Below are 16,452 nucleotides of genomic sequence, written 5' to 3' on the forward strand. Positions count from 1 at the left end.
GCTCCACCCAAAAGTCAGCCCCCTGATGCCGTGTTTGACGGTGTCCCCAGGCCTCACCTAGGCTGACTGCCCCTTCTCTGTGCCCCTGGGGGCCCTGAACACAGAAACCTTATTGCCCCCATGTGCTTATGCACCTGCCTCCTGTATCCTATCCCCCTGGAGCTTCTTTGAGGACATAAACTGAGCCTTTCTCCTTGGGCACCAGTTACTGATGGAAGCTCTGGGATGGAGTATGTGCTCAGGGAACCCTGGTTGCCTGAGTTCACAACCAAGAAATGGTTCCTTTCCTTCCTGGAATTGCCCTCCTCCAGTGCCCACCATTGCAAGGTTAGTACCGCCAGCCCCACTTTGTCCCACAAACCAGGCATCATCCCCATCTCCCTCCTCTCCCTCTGCCCTGCCGCCTCCAGCACCCAACCAGTCTTCAGCTCCTGCCTAGTCACCCTCATAAGCACTTCTCCCATCTGTTCCCTTGCCCTGCATCTACTGTGACTATTGAGACTGTGTGTCTGTGATGAAGAGAAAGGGGAGACAGCAGACAGGACAGCTGAGGGGGTGGGGTGGGGGAGGCAGGAAAGGTGGGGCTCCACCTACCACCCCCCCTCCACCCATCCACAGAACTGCACTCAGCTGCTCTGTCCCAGGTTCTGGGCTGAGACTAGACACACAGAAAAGTGACAATCAGCAGCAACAGAGCTGACTTGCAGAGTACTTCCTGCGCTGGCACTTTACATGAACTCACTCACTCCTCATCAAAACCCTGTGAGGTGGGCAATTCTTTATCCTTGTGTTGTAAATGAAGAATGCAAGGCACAGACAGGTTCAGCAACTTGCTGAAGGTCACACAGCTCCCTTGAGGACTCCACCTACCACTGGGAGGAGCAAGCACCCCCTCAGGCACAGCAGGGGGGTCTACGGGAGCCGGGAAAGGACATCTGAGCAACATCAGAGCATCACTCTGAACGTGTTGAGCCACCCCTTCTGGGGAGAGAGAGAAGGACTTGAAGCTGGGTGAGGACCCCTGTCCCAGGGAGGGAGGGCCACTGCTCAGGGCTCCAGGGGAGTGCTGGGAAAGATTAAGCCTACAGTCCCTGACCTTATGGGTGTGGGAGGGCCAACCTCCACCCCTTCCCCCAAGAGCCTGTGTGGCAGCCACTAGCAGACAGCGAGGAACGCCTCTCCCACGAGGCTAACCAGGGCAGAGGAGCCAGGTGGGCAGAGCTGGTCTGAATCTCTCTGGACGGCTTGAGCTGTGTGACCGTGAAAACTGCCCCTTATCTCACCCACACATGAGGGTCACAATTCCTGCTTTGTAGGGCTGCTGTGCAGATGAGTGGGGTCGTATACGTAAGAGGTCAGCGTGGGGTTTGGCACACAGCACGCCCTCAAGAAATGACGCTTTCCCATTTCCTCACCAGAGTCATGGGGACCATGGCAGAGCTGAGACTGTAACCTGGACTCCTGACCCCAAGACACATGCGTGTCCTCCTAAGGCGACACATTCTGCAGGTGCCTGCAGGGCCAGGCAAAGTGCTTACCTGGGTACTCACTCACCCATCTGATCCCCTCTTCTTAGAGGCCTTCTTGGGGCTGGGTCTAGGGATGCAGGCAAACATGATGCGGTTCCTGTTCCCCAGGCTTGCAGTCCAGTGGGGAGGCAGTGCTGGAATTGCCAAGCTGCCCCTGTCCACCTGGCTGTCCTTACTCAAGGCCCAGTTCAAATGGCACCTCATCCAGGAAGCCGTCCTTAACCTTCCACTGTCTGAGCAGACAGTGAGCCTCTGAGCCCCACTGTACAGACCCTGGCGATAGCCCAGACCCCCTGTGTGCCAGCTAACACGTCACAAGAAGAGGACAGGGTGGTAGTTAAGCGAGTGGGTTTTCTAAGTGTCATCGACTAGTGACTGGAGAAACAAAATGTGGTATGTACATGCAATGGAATATTATTCAGACAAAAAATAATGAAATTCTGACCTGTGTTACAACATGGATGAGCCTTGAAAACATTATATTAAGTGAAATAAGCAAGACACCAAGGGACAAATATTGGTGGTCCCATTCGTGTGAAACCTAGAATAGGCAAATTCATAGAAACAGAAAGTAGAATGGTGGTTACAGGGTCTGAGAGGACTAGGGAAGGAGAGTTAGTGTTTAGTGGGTAGAGAATTTCAGTTTGGGGAGGAAGATGAAAAACTTCTGAAGATAGATGGGGTGACGGTTGCACAAAAGTGTGAATGCACGTCACACTGAATGTACAGCCAGTGAGCTGTACACTTAAAAATGGTTAACATGATAACTTTTAAGATATATATATTTTTTATTACATCCATAAGCCCAAGCACACACACAAAGCTGAAGAGTGAGTGTGTATTTTAGAGCCCAGATGTCTGGCTTTGCATCCTGGATCTGCCACTTACCGAGCTGTGTGGCCTTGGGAAAGTTACTTAAATCTGTGCCTTGGTTTCCTTCTTACAGTAAGGGATGGAATAATATGTGCATCATAGGATTATTGTGAGAATTAGATGAATCAGTATGTGCAAAGGTCTAAGAATACACCTGAAAGGTAGTAAGTGCTCAATGAAATTGTTGGCCATTATTATTGGCAAGTCTTCCCTTCTGGGGCTGACACTACCAAACTTCTCCTGACTTAACTCTCCCCAGTACCCGCTTTAGTATCCCTATACACTCAGCTTAGATGTCACTTCCTCCAGGAAGCCTCCCTGATGTTTCCCCACCCAATACACCCAAGATGTTCACCCACCACAGCCTGAATTGCCCCCATTAGCACAAGTCACTCTATGGTACCCTGTGATATAACTAGGATGTCCTCTGTCTCCCCTCCTACACCAAGAACTCCTGAGAGAAGAGCAGAACCAAGTTTATATTTGTGTCTCCAATCTGGAACCTGGTATACGGCAAAGAATGGTGGTTGCCCAGGGTACTTGGGGAGTCTTGGAAGACTGAAATGGGGTGGAGGGATGGGAAGAGGAGGAGAGATGGGAAGGAGGAGGGAGAAGACCCATAAGATCTTTTTACTCAAGAAAAGTCATGTTCAGGAGAGACTCTAAAGTATTAAGTATTTATCGCACAAGAGAAATGACCAGCAATGGGAACTGAGGCCTATGCTCCTGGGAAGGCCCGGGGTAGCCCCCGCCCCACTCTGGGCACCCGGTCGGTACCTCCACGAAGAAAGCGGTGGTGGTGATCTTGTGCTTCTCGTCGCCTCGCTCCAGGAGCGGGATGAGCAGGTAGAGGATGCGGCACAGCTCCTGACAGGAGTAGTGCACCATGGCCCTGGGGATGGGAGGAGCAGTGCCCTCAGGCTCTCCAGCCCCAAGGGGACCTGTTGCATGGGGGCCTGGCCCCCATACTCAAAACTCTGGGCAAGCCCCAGTTCCCTGTGTTCCCGCTTCCCCAGGGTTTTCCACCTAAACAGGATCTCAGAGGCCATTTGATCACATTGCTTCATTTTACAGGTGGGAAAACTGATATTGAGTGGAAAAGTGATTTGCCCAAGATCACAGAGAAAATCAGTAAGAAAGACAGGCCTACGACCCCTGAATGTGCAGGACCACTCCAGGAGGAAAGGACAGGAACGAGAGAACATGAGGACCCACTCACTAGGCACCAGGCAGCAAGCCAGATGCTTTCAGGTCCTTATTGCATCTGATCCTCACCATTACCCTTTGAGGCAGGTTACTGTTGTTAACCCATTTCATAGATGAGGAAACAGAGGCCTTAAGTGTGAACTGCCCAAGGTCATAGAGCTGGAAAATTGCAGAGCTGGAGCCCCAACCCAGGGGTCCCTACTGTAGCTGCCTAGTTCATTCTACCAAGCCAATGATGTTCCAAGTGCGGCCCCCGGATCAGCAATATCAGCATCACCTGGGAACTTGTAAAAAAAAATGCACATCCTCAAGCCCCCATCCCAGACTAACTGAATTAGAAATTCTAGAAGTGGGGCCCAGCTATCAGTTTTAGCAAGCCCTGTAGATGATTCGCCCTTGCAAAGTCTGCACTATGCTCTGTTAGTCAATGAATCCAGAAAAGTGTGTCAGCCATATAGAGTCTGGTATAAGATAGCCTGGGTTCAAATTCTGTTACCACTAACTGTGTCACTTTGGGCAAATCACCTTTCTCTGGGCCTCAGATTCCTTATGGGTAACTCTGGGAAAGTAATAGTGTAATTTCATCAGTCACTGCTGTTGTTGTTCAGTTGCTAAGTCATGTCTGACTGTGACCCTGTGGACTGCCGCACACCAGGCTTCCCTGTCCTTCACCGTCTCCCAGAGTTTGCTCAGACTCTTGTCCATTGATTTGGTGATGCCATCCAACCATCTTATTCTCTGTCACCCCCTTCTCCTGCACTCAATCAGTCATGGTCAGGGTTAAATGGAATAGTCCGTGAATAGACGGCTCTTTGCAAGTTTCCTGGAGCATGCAAGTGGTCAATAAATACAGTTGTATCTTGAGACTGAAGAGGAGAGCCCCACCCTGGACACTCGGTGCAGGGCTAAGAAGCAGGATCTTCCTGCAGGAACCACATGAGTGAAATCAAGGTGCACCAGCCCCCCATCTCCTTTCCCTAAGGGAGGCTGTGTGTGACTGGGGGGAAGAGCCCTGATCTGGGTCAGGGGGTTATTTCCCAGCCTTGCCACTCCCAGGCTGTGTGTACCTTTGGTGCATAACTATCCCTCTCTGAACCTTGGCACCCTCCCCTGCAAAATGTGCATTAACAATTCTTGCCCCACCAGTCAGCATAATGATAACAGAAGCTAATGTGTTGAACCCTTTCTATGTGCAGAGGCTGTTCAAAGTACTTTAATCTTCACACCAAATCTCAGCTGTGAGTCCTGTTATTATAATACTGATGGGAAAATGGAGACACAGAGAAGGAAAGGAACTTTGCCCTAGGTCACACAGCTGGAAAATAGTAAGTTGGGATTCAGAAGCAGGCAGACCTGCTCTCAGACCACACTCTAAACTGCTCAGCTAGACCATCATTTCTGTATTACCATGGGGAATTAAATTAATAATGTGGTGAGAAAGGTGCTTTATAAATAACCTAAGTAGCTCCACAATGCCAGGTACTGTTACAACCACAGTTTGTAGAGCATATGTCATCTTTCACATTTGTATTGTCTACTCACTGATGGAGACAATACTCTGCTGATCTTAGAGAAGAGGTGATGGAGCAAGGGAAGGGTCTTGCCCAGAAAGAGATGCAAACCCAAGTCTGTCTGAAGACACTGAGGTCTCTTCCCTCCCTCTGACCCCTGCCCCGGGGTCCTCACCTGGCCAGCAGGGACACTCCGCGGTGGTGGTTCTCTGCCTGCCCCATAAGCTCCCAGCCGCCCTGGTCCTCCAGAAAGTTAGCCTCGTATGAGCAGCCCATCTTCAGAAGCAGGGTTTTCACCACTTTGACCATCCAGCTGCCAAGACAAGGGGGCTGAGATCTCACGTCACCCTGCCCCCAGCAGGCCAGACCTTAATATAAAGAGCTCTTACAAATAAATAAGAAAATTTCCCATAAGTCCTATATACAATTAGGCAAAGAACAAGAACAGTTGCTCACAGAAAAGGAAATAGAAATGGCATTTAAACTCAACCACATTCATAGTAAGAGAAATGCAATCTAAAATTGCAGCAAAATACCTTTTTTTTTTTTCAACTTTCAGATTGGCAAAGATGAGACTGTGATGGCAAAGTTGTGGGGAAATGAAGTGTCATATTACTGGCAAGCTGGGTGCTTTAGGAGGTACTTTGTTTCCTTTTACTCACTGATCAAGAACTTTTTCCACCATAACTTCCTGTTCCACCATAATATTTAAACACAGAAACCTTTTGATGCACCATTCTACTTTCAGGAATTCATCCTATGTGTACAGTCACATGTAAATATCAAGACATATAAACAGCCTCATTCATGGCAGCATTGTTTGTAAAAGGCTGTGAAGCACCTAAATCGAAAGGATCCTGGTTAAGTGAATGGTGGTATATTATAATCTACACAGAGGGATATTATGCGGCTGTTAAAAATAATGAGGCAGCTCTGTGTGTGATGATCTCAAAGATACAGTATATAATAAAAGCGGAAACATGTAACTGTGTAAGGTTCACAACCACTGGTGTGAAAGTAGAGAATGAAAACACATTGGCTTAGCTCTGCATCAACCCCATCCGAAGGGCAAGAAAGAACCCAGTTCTTATGACAGAAAACTGGGGTAAAGAGAGGAACAGAAACTGTTTTACCATCTTTGAAGATTTTTACTCATGTGCCTATATTAACTATTCCAATTAACAAATTAAAATCAAATAGTTCAGCCTTGGTTATAAATCTAATACAAATCACATCTCTAGGGAGGGAGGAGAAAAATTGAAATGGTGATCTCCTTGGAGAAGGCTGATTCCTTCCTGCCATCCAGCCCTAAGCCGAGAACACATACAGCAGATGTTCACAAATAGCTCTTGAACACGACTGGCTCTGTCTCATAAAAGTGCACTTCTGTTTTCTTCTCTAGCCGCGGAGCTAATTTCTACTGATCAGTTGCCCTAAAGTCTTCCGTAAGAGGCCTTGCTGGTGGCTGTCCCTCCGGGGACAGCAGGAACGTACCGTACAGGGACAAAGCCAGAGGTCTGGGCATCCTTCTTGGCATCCTTGCGGGAAGCCACGCGGCCCGGAAGGCTGAGGCCGATGTGGTAATGGACCTGAATGAGCAGGGCCAGGAGCAGCTGTGGGTAGATGCGCCTCACACGGCCCATGCAGCTGTTGACGGACAGGAGCTCACACAGGCCGCTGGCTGCCTAGAGGCGGAGGGGAAGCACCTGAGACATCGCCACCCACCATCCCAGCACTCCTGACTGGGCCTGTACTGATTCTCTAGGAGGTTGGTCCTGGATCTTTGCTCTTCTCTGGCCCAACATGGGCAAGGCCAGATTCCCCCACCACTGCATCCAGGCCCTCTGGGCGAGCCCTGTCCCAAAACAATCACAGTGACCCTTTGCTGTTGACACAGCCCTGGAAGAATCACGGTGGAAGGATTTCTTCCCACATTTATGAGGTCTAGTCTTAACCCCACTGTGCAGGGAAGGAGACAAGATCAGAGGCGTGAAGCGACTTGCCCAAAGATACCCAGCCCCTCGGGGCAGAGCTGGGACTTGAACCCAGGTTTTGAGATTACAGGAGCCCTGCCTCTTACTGGTTCATAACATAGGTGGGATATCAGTTGCCTCTTTGTTGGGGGCTGTTAAAACTAGATTCCCCTCACTGCCTCCTCTGAGTGACTTGAGAATATGCCAACACACAGTGATCAGAGGAGGAGTGTGTGATGTCCAAACCAAGGATGGAATGGGTGCTGGTCCTAGTCATAGAACTCGGTGCTGGGGGAGAGAGGCAGGGAGATCCAGAGGTAAAGCATGGGGCTCGGGGGCAGGAGACCTGGGTTTGAGTCCTAGAACCACTGCTCAGTAGCTGTGTGACCTTAGGTGAGACATGGAATGTCTCAGCATCAGTATCTTCCTGTGTTAAGGGATAATACCACCTGCTCCTCTATCCACCATGTCTGTTTATTGGCTTTCCTCTACCAGATTGTCCTGCTCTCTGCTGAATCCCTAGAAACTGATGAGTATGCTTGGAACATAGTAGGTGCTTAATGTTCGAATAAATAAACCAACCCAACAAAAACATTTTTTGAGTGTCTACTGTATGCGCTGAATTCAGGCATCTCATAGATTAATCAAATGACCCACTCTATACACACACACTATTGTTAGATCACAACTGGGGTGAACTCTTCCAAGATAAAGTATGTGATGTGTATCTGCTCAGTCACTCAGTCATGTCCAACTCTTTGTGACCTAATGGACTATAGCCCACCAGGCTTTTCTGTCCATGGGATTTTCCAGGCAAGAATATTGGAATAGGTTGCCATTTCCTTCTCCAGGGGATCTTCCTGACCCAGGGATTGAACCTGCATCTCCTGCATTGGTAGGTGGATTCTTTACCACTGAACCACCTGGGAAGGAAAGTATAATATGCACAGATTTGATCTGGTCAGAGAGGGCTTCCCTGAGGAGGTGATAGCTTAAGAGATAAGGGGTGAGAAGAAGTTAACTTGGTGGACAGAAATCTAGGCAGAGAAAATAGCACGTGCAAAGGCCCTGTGACAGAAGATAGCACAGTGATTAAGAAGACCTGACAAATAATGAGGTTGAAGCCATGCAAGCAAGAGGATCACACAGTATAGTGAGGCCAGTGAGGGTTGCAGGGCCTAGCAGGAGCTCTGTGTTACCCTGAAGGGCAGTGGGAAGCCAGAGAGAGAGTTGAGAAGAGCAGATGCGCATTTCTCAATGATTTTCTTAGCTGTGATACAGATTGCAGGGGCTGGAGTGGAAGCAGGGAGGTGAATGGGGTATTATATAGCTGGCTAGGACCAGGATGGTGGTGACAGAGCCAGAGAGAAATCTATCTGTCCACTCAGCCCCCTTCCCACTTCAGAGCCCGTTCCCTCTATGTTCCCAGGGCCAACCTCTAAGAATGGCAGCAGATGCACTTAGACATTTTGTCTCTAAAAAGAATAAATGAGTTACCTCGTTTAGTTTTCATAACTGCCATTTGAGGTAGATATTATTTCTATTTACAGATGCAGAGATTGAGCCTCCGAGAGATGAAGTGACTTGCTCAGGTTACAAAATAGTAACAGAGCGAGGCCAGTTCTCAGCCTAAGATGTGTGAGTCCCAGTGCCCACTATTCCAGGCTGCCGCAGTCACTGTAAGTAGCAACAGGATGGTGCTGCTGGTGGTCCAGTGGATCACAAGCAAGAGCCCGGGGACAGACTTGCTCAAGGCCACCAGTTAGCTCTGGGCAGAGCCAGGCACTGGAAGATGGGTGTGCAGAACTCAGTGAGAGTGGGAGGAGGATGTGTTGGGGCAGTGATGAAGCTGCTGGGCAGGGGAGGCAGAGGGCAGGAGGAGAGTTCCTCACCGCCAGGGGCACGATGGAGGCCCGGCCTTTCTTGGTCACAGGCTTCTCCTTCAGGCTGGTCAGGAGCAGGTCCAGGAGTTCTCGGACGTCACAGCTGGGCTTGCGCAGAATCAGCTGCCTCCACATCTCTGCTCCATTGCTGACAGGCCAAGAGTAGGGACAATTAGTGGGGACAAGGGCAGTGGGGCCAACCCTGCCGCCAAATTGCTTTGGGAGGGAGAAGGGAAGATGCCTTTGAAATGGCATCCATGAGTGTGCTGAAAAATTTCTTGAATAATCTAAGAAGCCTGGGACTATCAATGGTCAAAAATCCTATTTCTCAGGTACTTTGCCAGGTGCTTTGCATACAAGTTATGACTTCAGCAAATATTGAGCATCTGCTGTCTGCCAGCAGACGTAAGCAAGATATTCAGGAAACTCAGGGTCACTGAGTTCTTACAGGGACTTGTGGTGGATTGTCAGTCTCATTTTACAGATGCGGAGTTAAGGCTCAGAGAGGTAAAATCACTGATCCAGGACTGCATGCTAATGAGCTACAGAGTCCAGAAGTGACCAGGTCTGATGACTCCAATGCTTGTAACTGTTCCTCTATGCCTAGGAGCCCTTTGGGGCCTGGCTCTTTCATTTGTCACAAAATGTCAAGGAGCTCCCACTCCTGACCCTTAGAAGGCTATACACATCAGGGATTTCCTAATGGTCCAGTGGATAAGAATCCGCCTGCCAATGCAGGGGACACGGGTTTGATCCCTGCATTTTGGGAAGATGCTGCCTGCCGCAAGGTAGCTAAGTCCGTGTGCCACAACTAGAGAGTAGCCCTGCTCACCACAACTAGAGAAAGCCTGGGAGCAGCAACGAAGACCCAGCGCAGCCAAAAATGATAAAAAAAAAAACTAACAAGAAAATTAAAAACAAAAAAAGAAGGCAGTACACCAGTCAGGGGAAAGCATCTGGATCAACCTGCACCAGCCTATAGGTTCTATCCTGGGGAGGTGAAAAGTGCTGGCAGCCCAGGGCACTAAAGGGTTAACAAAAACCCTCCCCCCTACCCAAATCTGGTTAAGAGTTGAACCTTCCATTAACTTTCCAGCTCTGTTCCCCTGGAAACCTGATAAAGATAGTATGTCAACTATGTTGCTAGGCAACATTGCTTATGGTAAAAATGACCCAATTGGTAAATTGTGTCTGGGTGAGGAAGAACTGCAAATGAACTATAAGGACCACTGGGGACGCTGTGGCATTGAGCTTCTCAGGGTGCAGCGACTCTTTTGACTGGGTTTGTCCCTGTGAGAATCTGGGAGGCAAAGTCCAGAGAGATTACAAGAGACTCTAGTTCCTTTAAAGCCCAAGACACTTAAGCCCAGATAGCACCTACATCTTTCAACTGGGAGGCCCAGGGCCAATACTAGGGTGAGGAAAGTGAGGCATCTAGGGCACTACATTTAAGGAGGTCCTCACACTCAGGCATGCACAGGAGTGGCACTTGCCAACGAGGCCTCCTTAAATCTCATCCCAGCTCTGTCTAATCCTCCTGCACAGGCTGCTGTAAGGATACTGCCCTGTCCTACAGCCTCCTGAAGTAACTGAAGTCAGATGTGGTCCTGGCAGTCTTGAGTCTGAATGTTTAGTGGCTCAAAGAAGAAAATTCCCTGGCTTGCAGTGAAGCCAGAAAGGGTTAAATTCTTCCAGGTGGGAGATGGGGGTGTGTCACTCCTGCACTGCTCTCCCTAGTTTCTGTGGATGACACCAGGTCTCCTGGTTAGAAGTGCACCCCACTTGCACAGTTCTGCATAATTCTTTTCCATTCACTCTCAACCAACCACCTTAAGACATGGATCACACTTCTGCCTTCTTTTCATTCAGTGGTGCGGGAGCATTTCCTGGGCCAGGAGCCTGGAGCAGCCAGATTTGTCTCTCTTGCCCACAAGCTGATCACCATCTGGCCACAGTCCCCTCTGCCATCAGACCAGAGCTCCCTGAAGGCTGACAACTTGGAGCACAGGGCATGCACTCAGCATGACTGGCTGCTTTACTGATCATGCCCACCCATTTGGGGTGAGAATGTGGGTGTTATTTTCTCCTTTTACATATGGAGAAAAACTGAAGCCCAGAGAGGGCAATAAAGCTACCTAAGACCACACAGCATCTGGAGGCAGAGTTAGGACCAACATTCAGTTTTTTTTTCCCACGGCATCATTGAAGAGCTCTGGGCTTGTAGTGGGTCAGATCTGAATTTAGGTCCTCATTCTGCTGCTTGTTCAGTAGGTTCCTAAGGCTAGAAACTTTCTGTGAGCCTCAGTTTCCTTATCTGTAGAATGGGGTGATTATACTTGTGAGAGAACAAATAAATGTGCAGCAGACACCTGGCAGGAAGGGCTCCAGTGTTGTCATAAGCAACGTCGATCATGGAAGGAGGAAAACTGGGAGGGCGAGGGACTCCCCTGTGTAGAAGGAGGGACTCCCAGCCCTGGAATAGGGGGCTGTATCAACTCTGTGAGAGGTAGTGGCTGAAAGCACCCATCACTTGGTACCTGTCCAGTGGGAGGGGACACATGAGCAGGGCGATGACGACCTCGGTCATGAAGGAGCTGGCCAGGAGAGAGACGGGCAGCAGAGCCACCTCGCGGGCCCGCGGCTCCTGGATGTGGCTCAGGTGCACATAGATGCCGTGCATGATTTCTGGGATCTGGGGCACAGCCAGACCACCAGGGAGCAGGCAGAGGGCCAAGCGGAGAAGCCAAGGGGGATAGGGGAACAGGGAGATGGGAGGAGGGAGAAGAGGGGGATGAGGAAGAGGAGGGCACAGGGGGAGAGATGGGGAGACAGGTAGGCAGAGCGCCTGCCCCTTCCCTGGACACAGTTTGTCTTCACTGCCCTCCCACACCCCTCAACGGATAGTTGAGCTCTTGGGGGCTGATAAGCAAGTTGAGAGCATCTAGAACTCATTCACCACCCACGCTGCCCCGGCTACGGGATGAGTGAGCCCTGTGGGGTCTCCCAGCCCAGCCCCTGCCCCCAGGGGGCCTTACCACTTCCAGCGCCCTGTGCCGGTACCACTCCAGCACCGAGCTGAGCGTGACCTCTGAGGCTAGCTGCATCATCTCCCCCGAGTCCTTCCCCCGAGCCTCGGAGCCACCTTTCAGCCCTTCCAAGGCTGCTAACAGCAGGTCCTTTACCTGCTGGGGCCCCAGGAAATCCCCGAATTCCTGAAACAAAGGCAGAGAGATCCTGACACACGTGGGCAGACCCGGAGTGAGTCCTGCATCGATGCACAAACACTGCCATACACGGACAGAGGTCAGCAAGGGGACCACATACTCTGTTAATCACTGAGTGTCAAACCGTTTGAGGAACTGTGACAAAAAGAAGGGGTGACATGGCCCCTGCCCCCCAGAACTGGGTGCCACAAGCTATGGCACAGACCAGAGGGGTGGGGAGCCCACGGGATGGACCTGTGTGGTTGAGGAAGGTATGTAAAGGAGTATGAGGGGGATTGAGCCTAGAGGGATGGAAGGAGAGGAGGCGGCACTGGGGCGGGCTGGTGCTGCCCCTCCTCTCTCGTCCCCATCTCCCAGGAAGGCCCAGGGCTGCTGGGCAGCAGGTGGTCACCGCAATCACACGCAGAATGTTCTGGCATGGGCTGAGAGGGTTGTAGGGCCCCAGGAAGCGCCTGTTGCTCTCATACAGCTCCTTCTTATTGGTCTCTTCCTTATCTCTGGCTCCTGCAAGACAAGAACTTTTCAGTGAGACCTAACTACCTATTTGGTTTCTTAACTTTTTGCTAAACATGAATAACAATTGTGCATAAATCATAGGTAACCAGCATGGCAAATCTTCTTGATGAGCGCATCCATGTAGCTCTCACCCAAGTCAAGAAACAGAACACAGTCAATATCCCAGAAGGCCCTCCTATGCCCCTGTTTCAGGCCATAATCCCCCTCCCCCACTCCTATTTTGACTTCTGAATCCACAGATTAGAACTCCTTGCTGTTGGACGTCATATAAATGGACTCCTACTGTATGTTGTCCTTTATGTCTTGCTTTCACTCAACATTATGTGGGTGAGATTCGCCCACATTGTTGCAAGCTGCATGGGTTCATTCATTCCCAGTGCTGTACAACTTTCCACTGTATGAATATGCTACCATTTACTGGTCTACTGTTCTACTTCTGATAGACATTTGGGTTGTTCCTAGCTATTATACGTAGTGTTGATATGAATGTTCTAGTATATCTAGTCCATGCCTTTTGTAGGCGTGTAGCTAGAAGCGGAGGCTTCCCAGGTGGCTCAGTGGTAAAGATTCCACCTGCCAATGCAGGAGACATGGGTTCGATCCCTGGGTCGGGAAGATCCCCTGGAGAAGGAAAGGGCAATAGACTCTAGCATTCTTGCCTGGGAAATCACACGGACAGAGGAGCCTGGCAGGCTATAGTCCATGGGGTCTCAAAAGGGTTAGACAAAACTAGCACCTAAACAACAACAAAGCTAAAAGTGAGATTGTGTCCTAAGGTGGGTAGAGGTTCTGTTTTAGAGGATATTGACAGAAGTTCTCCACGGTGGGGACCAGCTATGCTTCCACCAGCAGTGTGTGAGAGTTCAGTGGCTTCACATCTCGCCAGTGAATTTTCTGTTCCATTTTTGCTGGGTGTGTGGCAACACCTCTTTTTAAACTGCAATTCCCTTACCCCTGATATTCCCAACCTTCCTTTCCTATTTTTTTTTCTTTCTTCGATACTCATCATCATCTGACTTACTGTATATATTAATTTATTTTGTTCATTGTGTTCTAACAACAAGAAGATAAGCTCAACAGGAGAACTACTGAATTAATTTTTTTTCCTTCTGTGTCCCCAGTGCCTAGAAGAGTACTTGCAAATTGGAGACCCTTATTTTCTGCTGAAGGAAACACATTTCAGGCACATTTCCTGAGTCTTATGGTGGTCTGATTCGGGTCCTAGCTGGATTCCTCAGCATGTACAAGACACAAGACGTGGGCATGAGAAAGGGTCATTAAGGCAGAATAGCTTACAGACCAAGCAAGCAGGTTGTCTGCAAAAGGAAGGAGCTTGAGACCTGATATCAGGTAGTGTGTGTGCATGCTAAATCTCTTAAGTCATGTCCAACTCTTTGTGATCTCATGCACGTAGCTCACCAGGCTCTTCTGTCCATAAGATTCTCCAGGAAGAATACTGGAGTGGGTTGCCATGCCCTCCTCCAGGAGATCTTCCAGACCTAGGGACTGAACCCACATCTCCTGCATCGCATTGGCAGGTAGGTTCTTTATCACTAGCACTACCTGGGAGACCTAGTATCAGGCAGACCAAGGTTTAAATCCTAGCTTTGCTGCTTCCTACAGTCCAGAGGCCTGGATAAATCACTCCTTGAGAATCTAACAGTGGGAATTTGTCCTTAGAGTCACGATATAAAATACAAAATACCCAGTTAAATATGAATTTCCGATAAACCAGTAATTTTAGCAAAAGTATGTCTTAAATATACCAAAAGGTATTTACTGTTTTTCTGAAATTTCTATTTAACTCAGTGTCCTATATTTTTATTTGCTAAATCCGGCAATACTAATTTGGTGTATACTATTCCTGTCCCCAAGACTGATCCTTAACTTGACTTATATCACCTTTATCCATCACTCAGAAGATCTATGTGGCTCTTGGGCAGCAGGGGGAAGTCTCCCAGGGACTAAATCTTTGCCCCAAATGCTAGAGAACAAGAAGAGCAGGGATACAAGATAGATCCCAAAAGACTGAAACTAATAAGATGGGGAGGGATGGGGGAAAAAAAAATACTTTGTTGGCCCATAATGTGTGGAACAAGCTAGTCATTTTACACACGTGATCTCATTTAATCTTCCAGAAATCTTGTGGTTTGCATCCTATTGTGTCCTTTTTACAAATGAGGAAATCCAGGCCTCGACAAGAGAAGTACTTTCCTGAATTTGTATAGCTAGGAAGGGCCAGAGCTAGGTCTGGTACCCAGGTCACTCTGCTTCCAGAGCCAGAGGACTTTAAACAATGTGCCAAGGTCCCTTGGTTTGGAGCAGAGTTGGGACGTTGGGGGGAAGGGGGGAGGCAAGTAACAGTAAGTACTGCACACCTCTAAGTGCAGTGAGTGCCAGCTGGGTTTCTGTGTCAGCCCTTACCATATCACTAGCTTCCCGAAGCTGTTTCAGAAATGTTCTCCTGCCTACAGGTTTTAGCCACTCCAGATTCCAAGATAGGATCTGTTCTTTGTTCACTCGTCCAATACATGTTCACTGAGCACCCGCCATGTGCCAGGCCCAGGGATAGATCTTGGGCATACCGTAATGAACGAGACATAGACTCAAATGAACCATAGACTAATGGGGAAGACAGATTAAAAACCAGGACACTGGGGCTATCATACCTGGCTGCACATGGTGGTATGGGAATGTGAAAATGAGAATCACAAATTAAACTAGGAAGGAAAAGAAGAGGCTTATATAGAAGCATTGCTTAAATCAAAATGTGTTTGTCACCTCTGTCTCCTAGTTCTGTGGGAACTAAACTTCACACTGATTTCCAGACCCCTTTGAACTTTGTGTTGGTCTTGTCCATCTCCCACCAGTGCCTTGTTGCCAAGGGCCCGTTCAATTCCTAGGCTGAGTACCTGCTCAAAAGCCTTGTTTTAGAGGCACTCCAAAGGGCTTACGTTTTTGAAGCTCCAAGATGGTGTAAAGGATGGTAATGCCGTCCAGAGCCTCACGGCCAATCTCTTCATCAGGATCCCCGATGCGAATGATGAGCCTCCCCAGAAGAAGCCCCAGTGCCGGGAATCCCGAGGACATCTGTTTGTGTCATAATCTTAGGGACTGAGACTTATAGGTTCAATAATGCTATACAGTAAAAGGTGAACAGAGCTTGATGGCCTGGCCCTGAGAGCTGAATCCTCTGAGGAGTGAGGACCACCTAGGAATCTCTGGGCGGATGCATGGGCTCCGTCAGAGTTGAGAACATTCTCCCTAGCAGTCCTCCCCTCCCCCCTCCAAGAGCCACTCACAAGGAAAGGCGGGGTCTGAAGCGCGTGGTTCAACACAGAGACATTGCTTTTCACAGCCCGTGCTCTCTCGTGGGCCTTCCCAGAGTTCATCCAGGGCCCGAGAGGCTGTGGGGAGAAGGGTACAACTCAGAGCTATGAGCCGGATGCTAGCCTCTGCCCCCTGGATGGGCAGGCCAGCCTTCACCAATTATCAGGAAGCTTCTGGGGAGAGCATCAAGGCAACCCACCGCAGCCCTCCTCCTCTTAGAGCATAGGGACATGTGGGGTCCAGAAGCAAAGGACAGAACTGGAAGACCAGAGGGAAGACAGAGGTCAGTGGGAGAGAGATGAAAGGTGGAGCGTCTCGAGGATAGGAGAGAGACATAAGGACAAGAATTTAGAAAGCAAGGATATGGGGGCAGCTATCCCAGGAGTTGCAGGAGTATGGGGAATAGG

General features: G+C 49.4%; 1 protein-coding gene across 6 annotated transcripts in view; it reads right to left on the bottom strand.

The window, feature by feature from the left end:
* The window catches only part of MROH7 (maestro heat like repeat family member 7), a 47,244-nt gene that overhangs the window by 9,408 nt on the left and 21,384 nt on the right, over positions 1 to 16,452 (bottom strand). For all 6 annotated transcript variants that reach the window (XM_020871417.2, XM_020871413.2, XM_020871412.2 and 3 more), the window contains exons 9-17: positions 16,018 to 16,122; positions 15,670 to 15,805; positions 12,591 to 12,703; positions 12,011 to 12,187; positions 11,513 to 11,667; positions 8,985 to 9,123; positions 6,614 to 6,804; positions 5,295 to 5,432; positions 3,180 to 3,294 (exon numbers count right to left, since the gene is read on the bottom strand). In XM_020871417.2, the coding sequence (XP_020727076.2) occupies positions 3,180 to 3,294; positions 5,295 to 5,432; positions 6,614 to 6,804; positions 8,985 to 9,123; positions 11,513 to 11,667; positions 12,011 to 12,187; positions 12,591 to 12,703; positions 15,670 to 15,805; positions 16,018 to 16,122 (1,269 nt within the window). The remainder of the gene's footprint in view (positions 1 to 3,179; positions 3,295 to 5,294; positions 5,433 to 6,613; positions 6,805 to 8,984; positions 9,124 to 11,512; positions 11,668 to 12,010; positions 12,188 to 12,590; positions 12,704 to 15,669; positions 15,806 to 16,017; positions 16,123 to 16,452) is intronic.

The sequence above is a fragment of the Odocoileus virginianus genome, chromosome 5 (genome assembly GCF_023699985.2).
Source record: "Odocoileus virginianus isolate 20LAN1187 ecotype Illinois chromosome 5, Ovbor_1.2, whole genome shotgun sequence".
NCBI classification, from domain to species: Eukaryota; Metazoa; Chordata; class Mammalia; order Artiodactyla; family Cervidae; genus Odocoileus; species Odocoileus virginianus.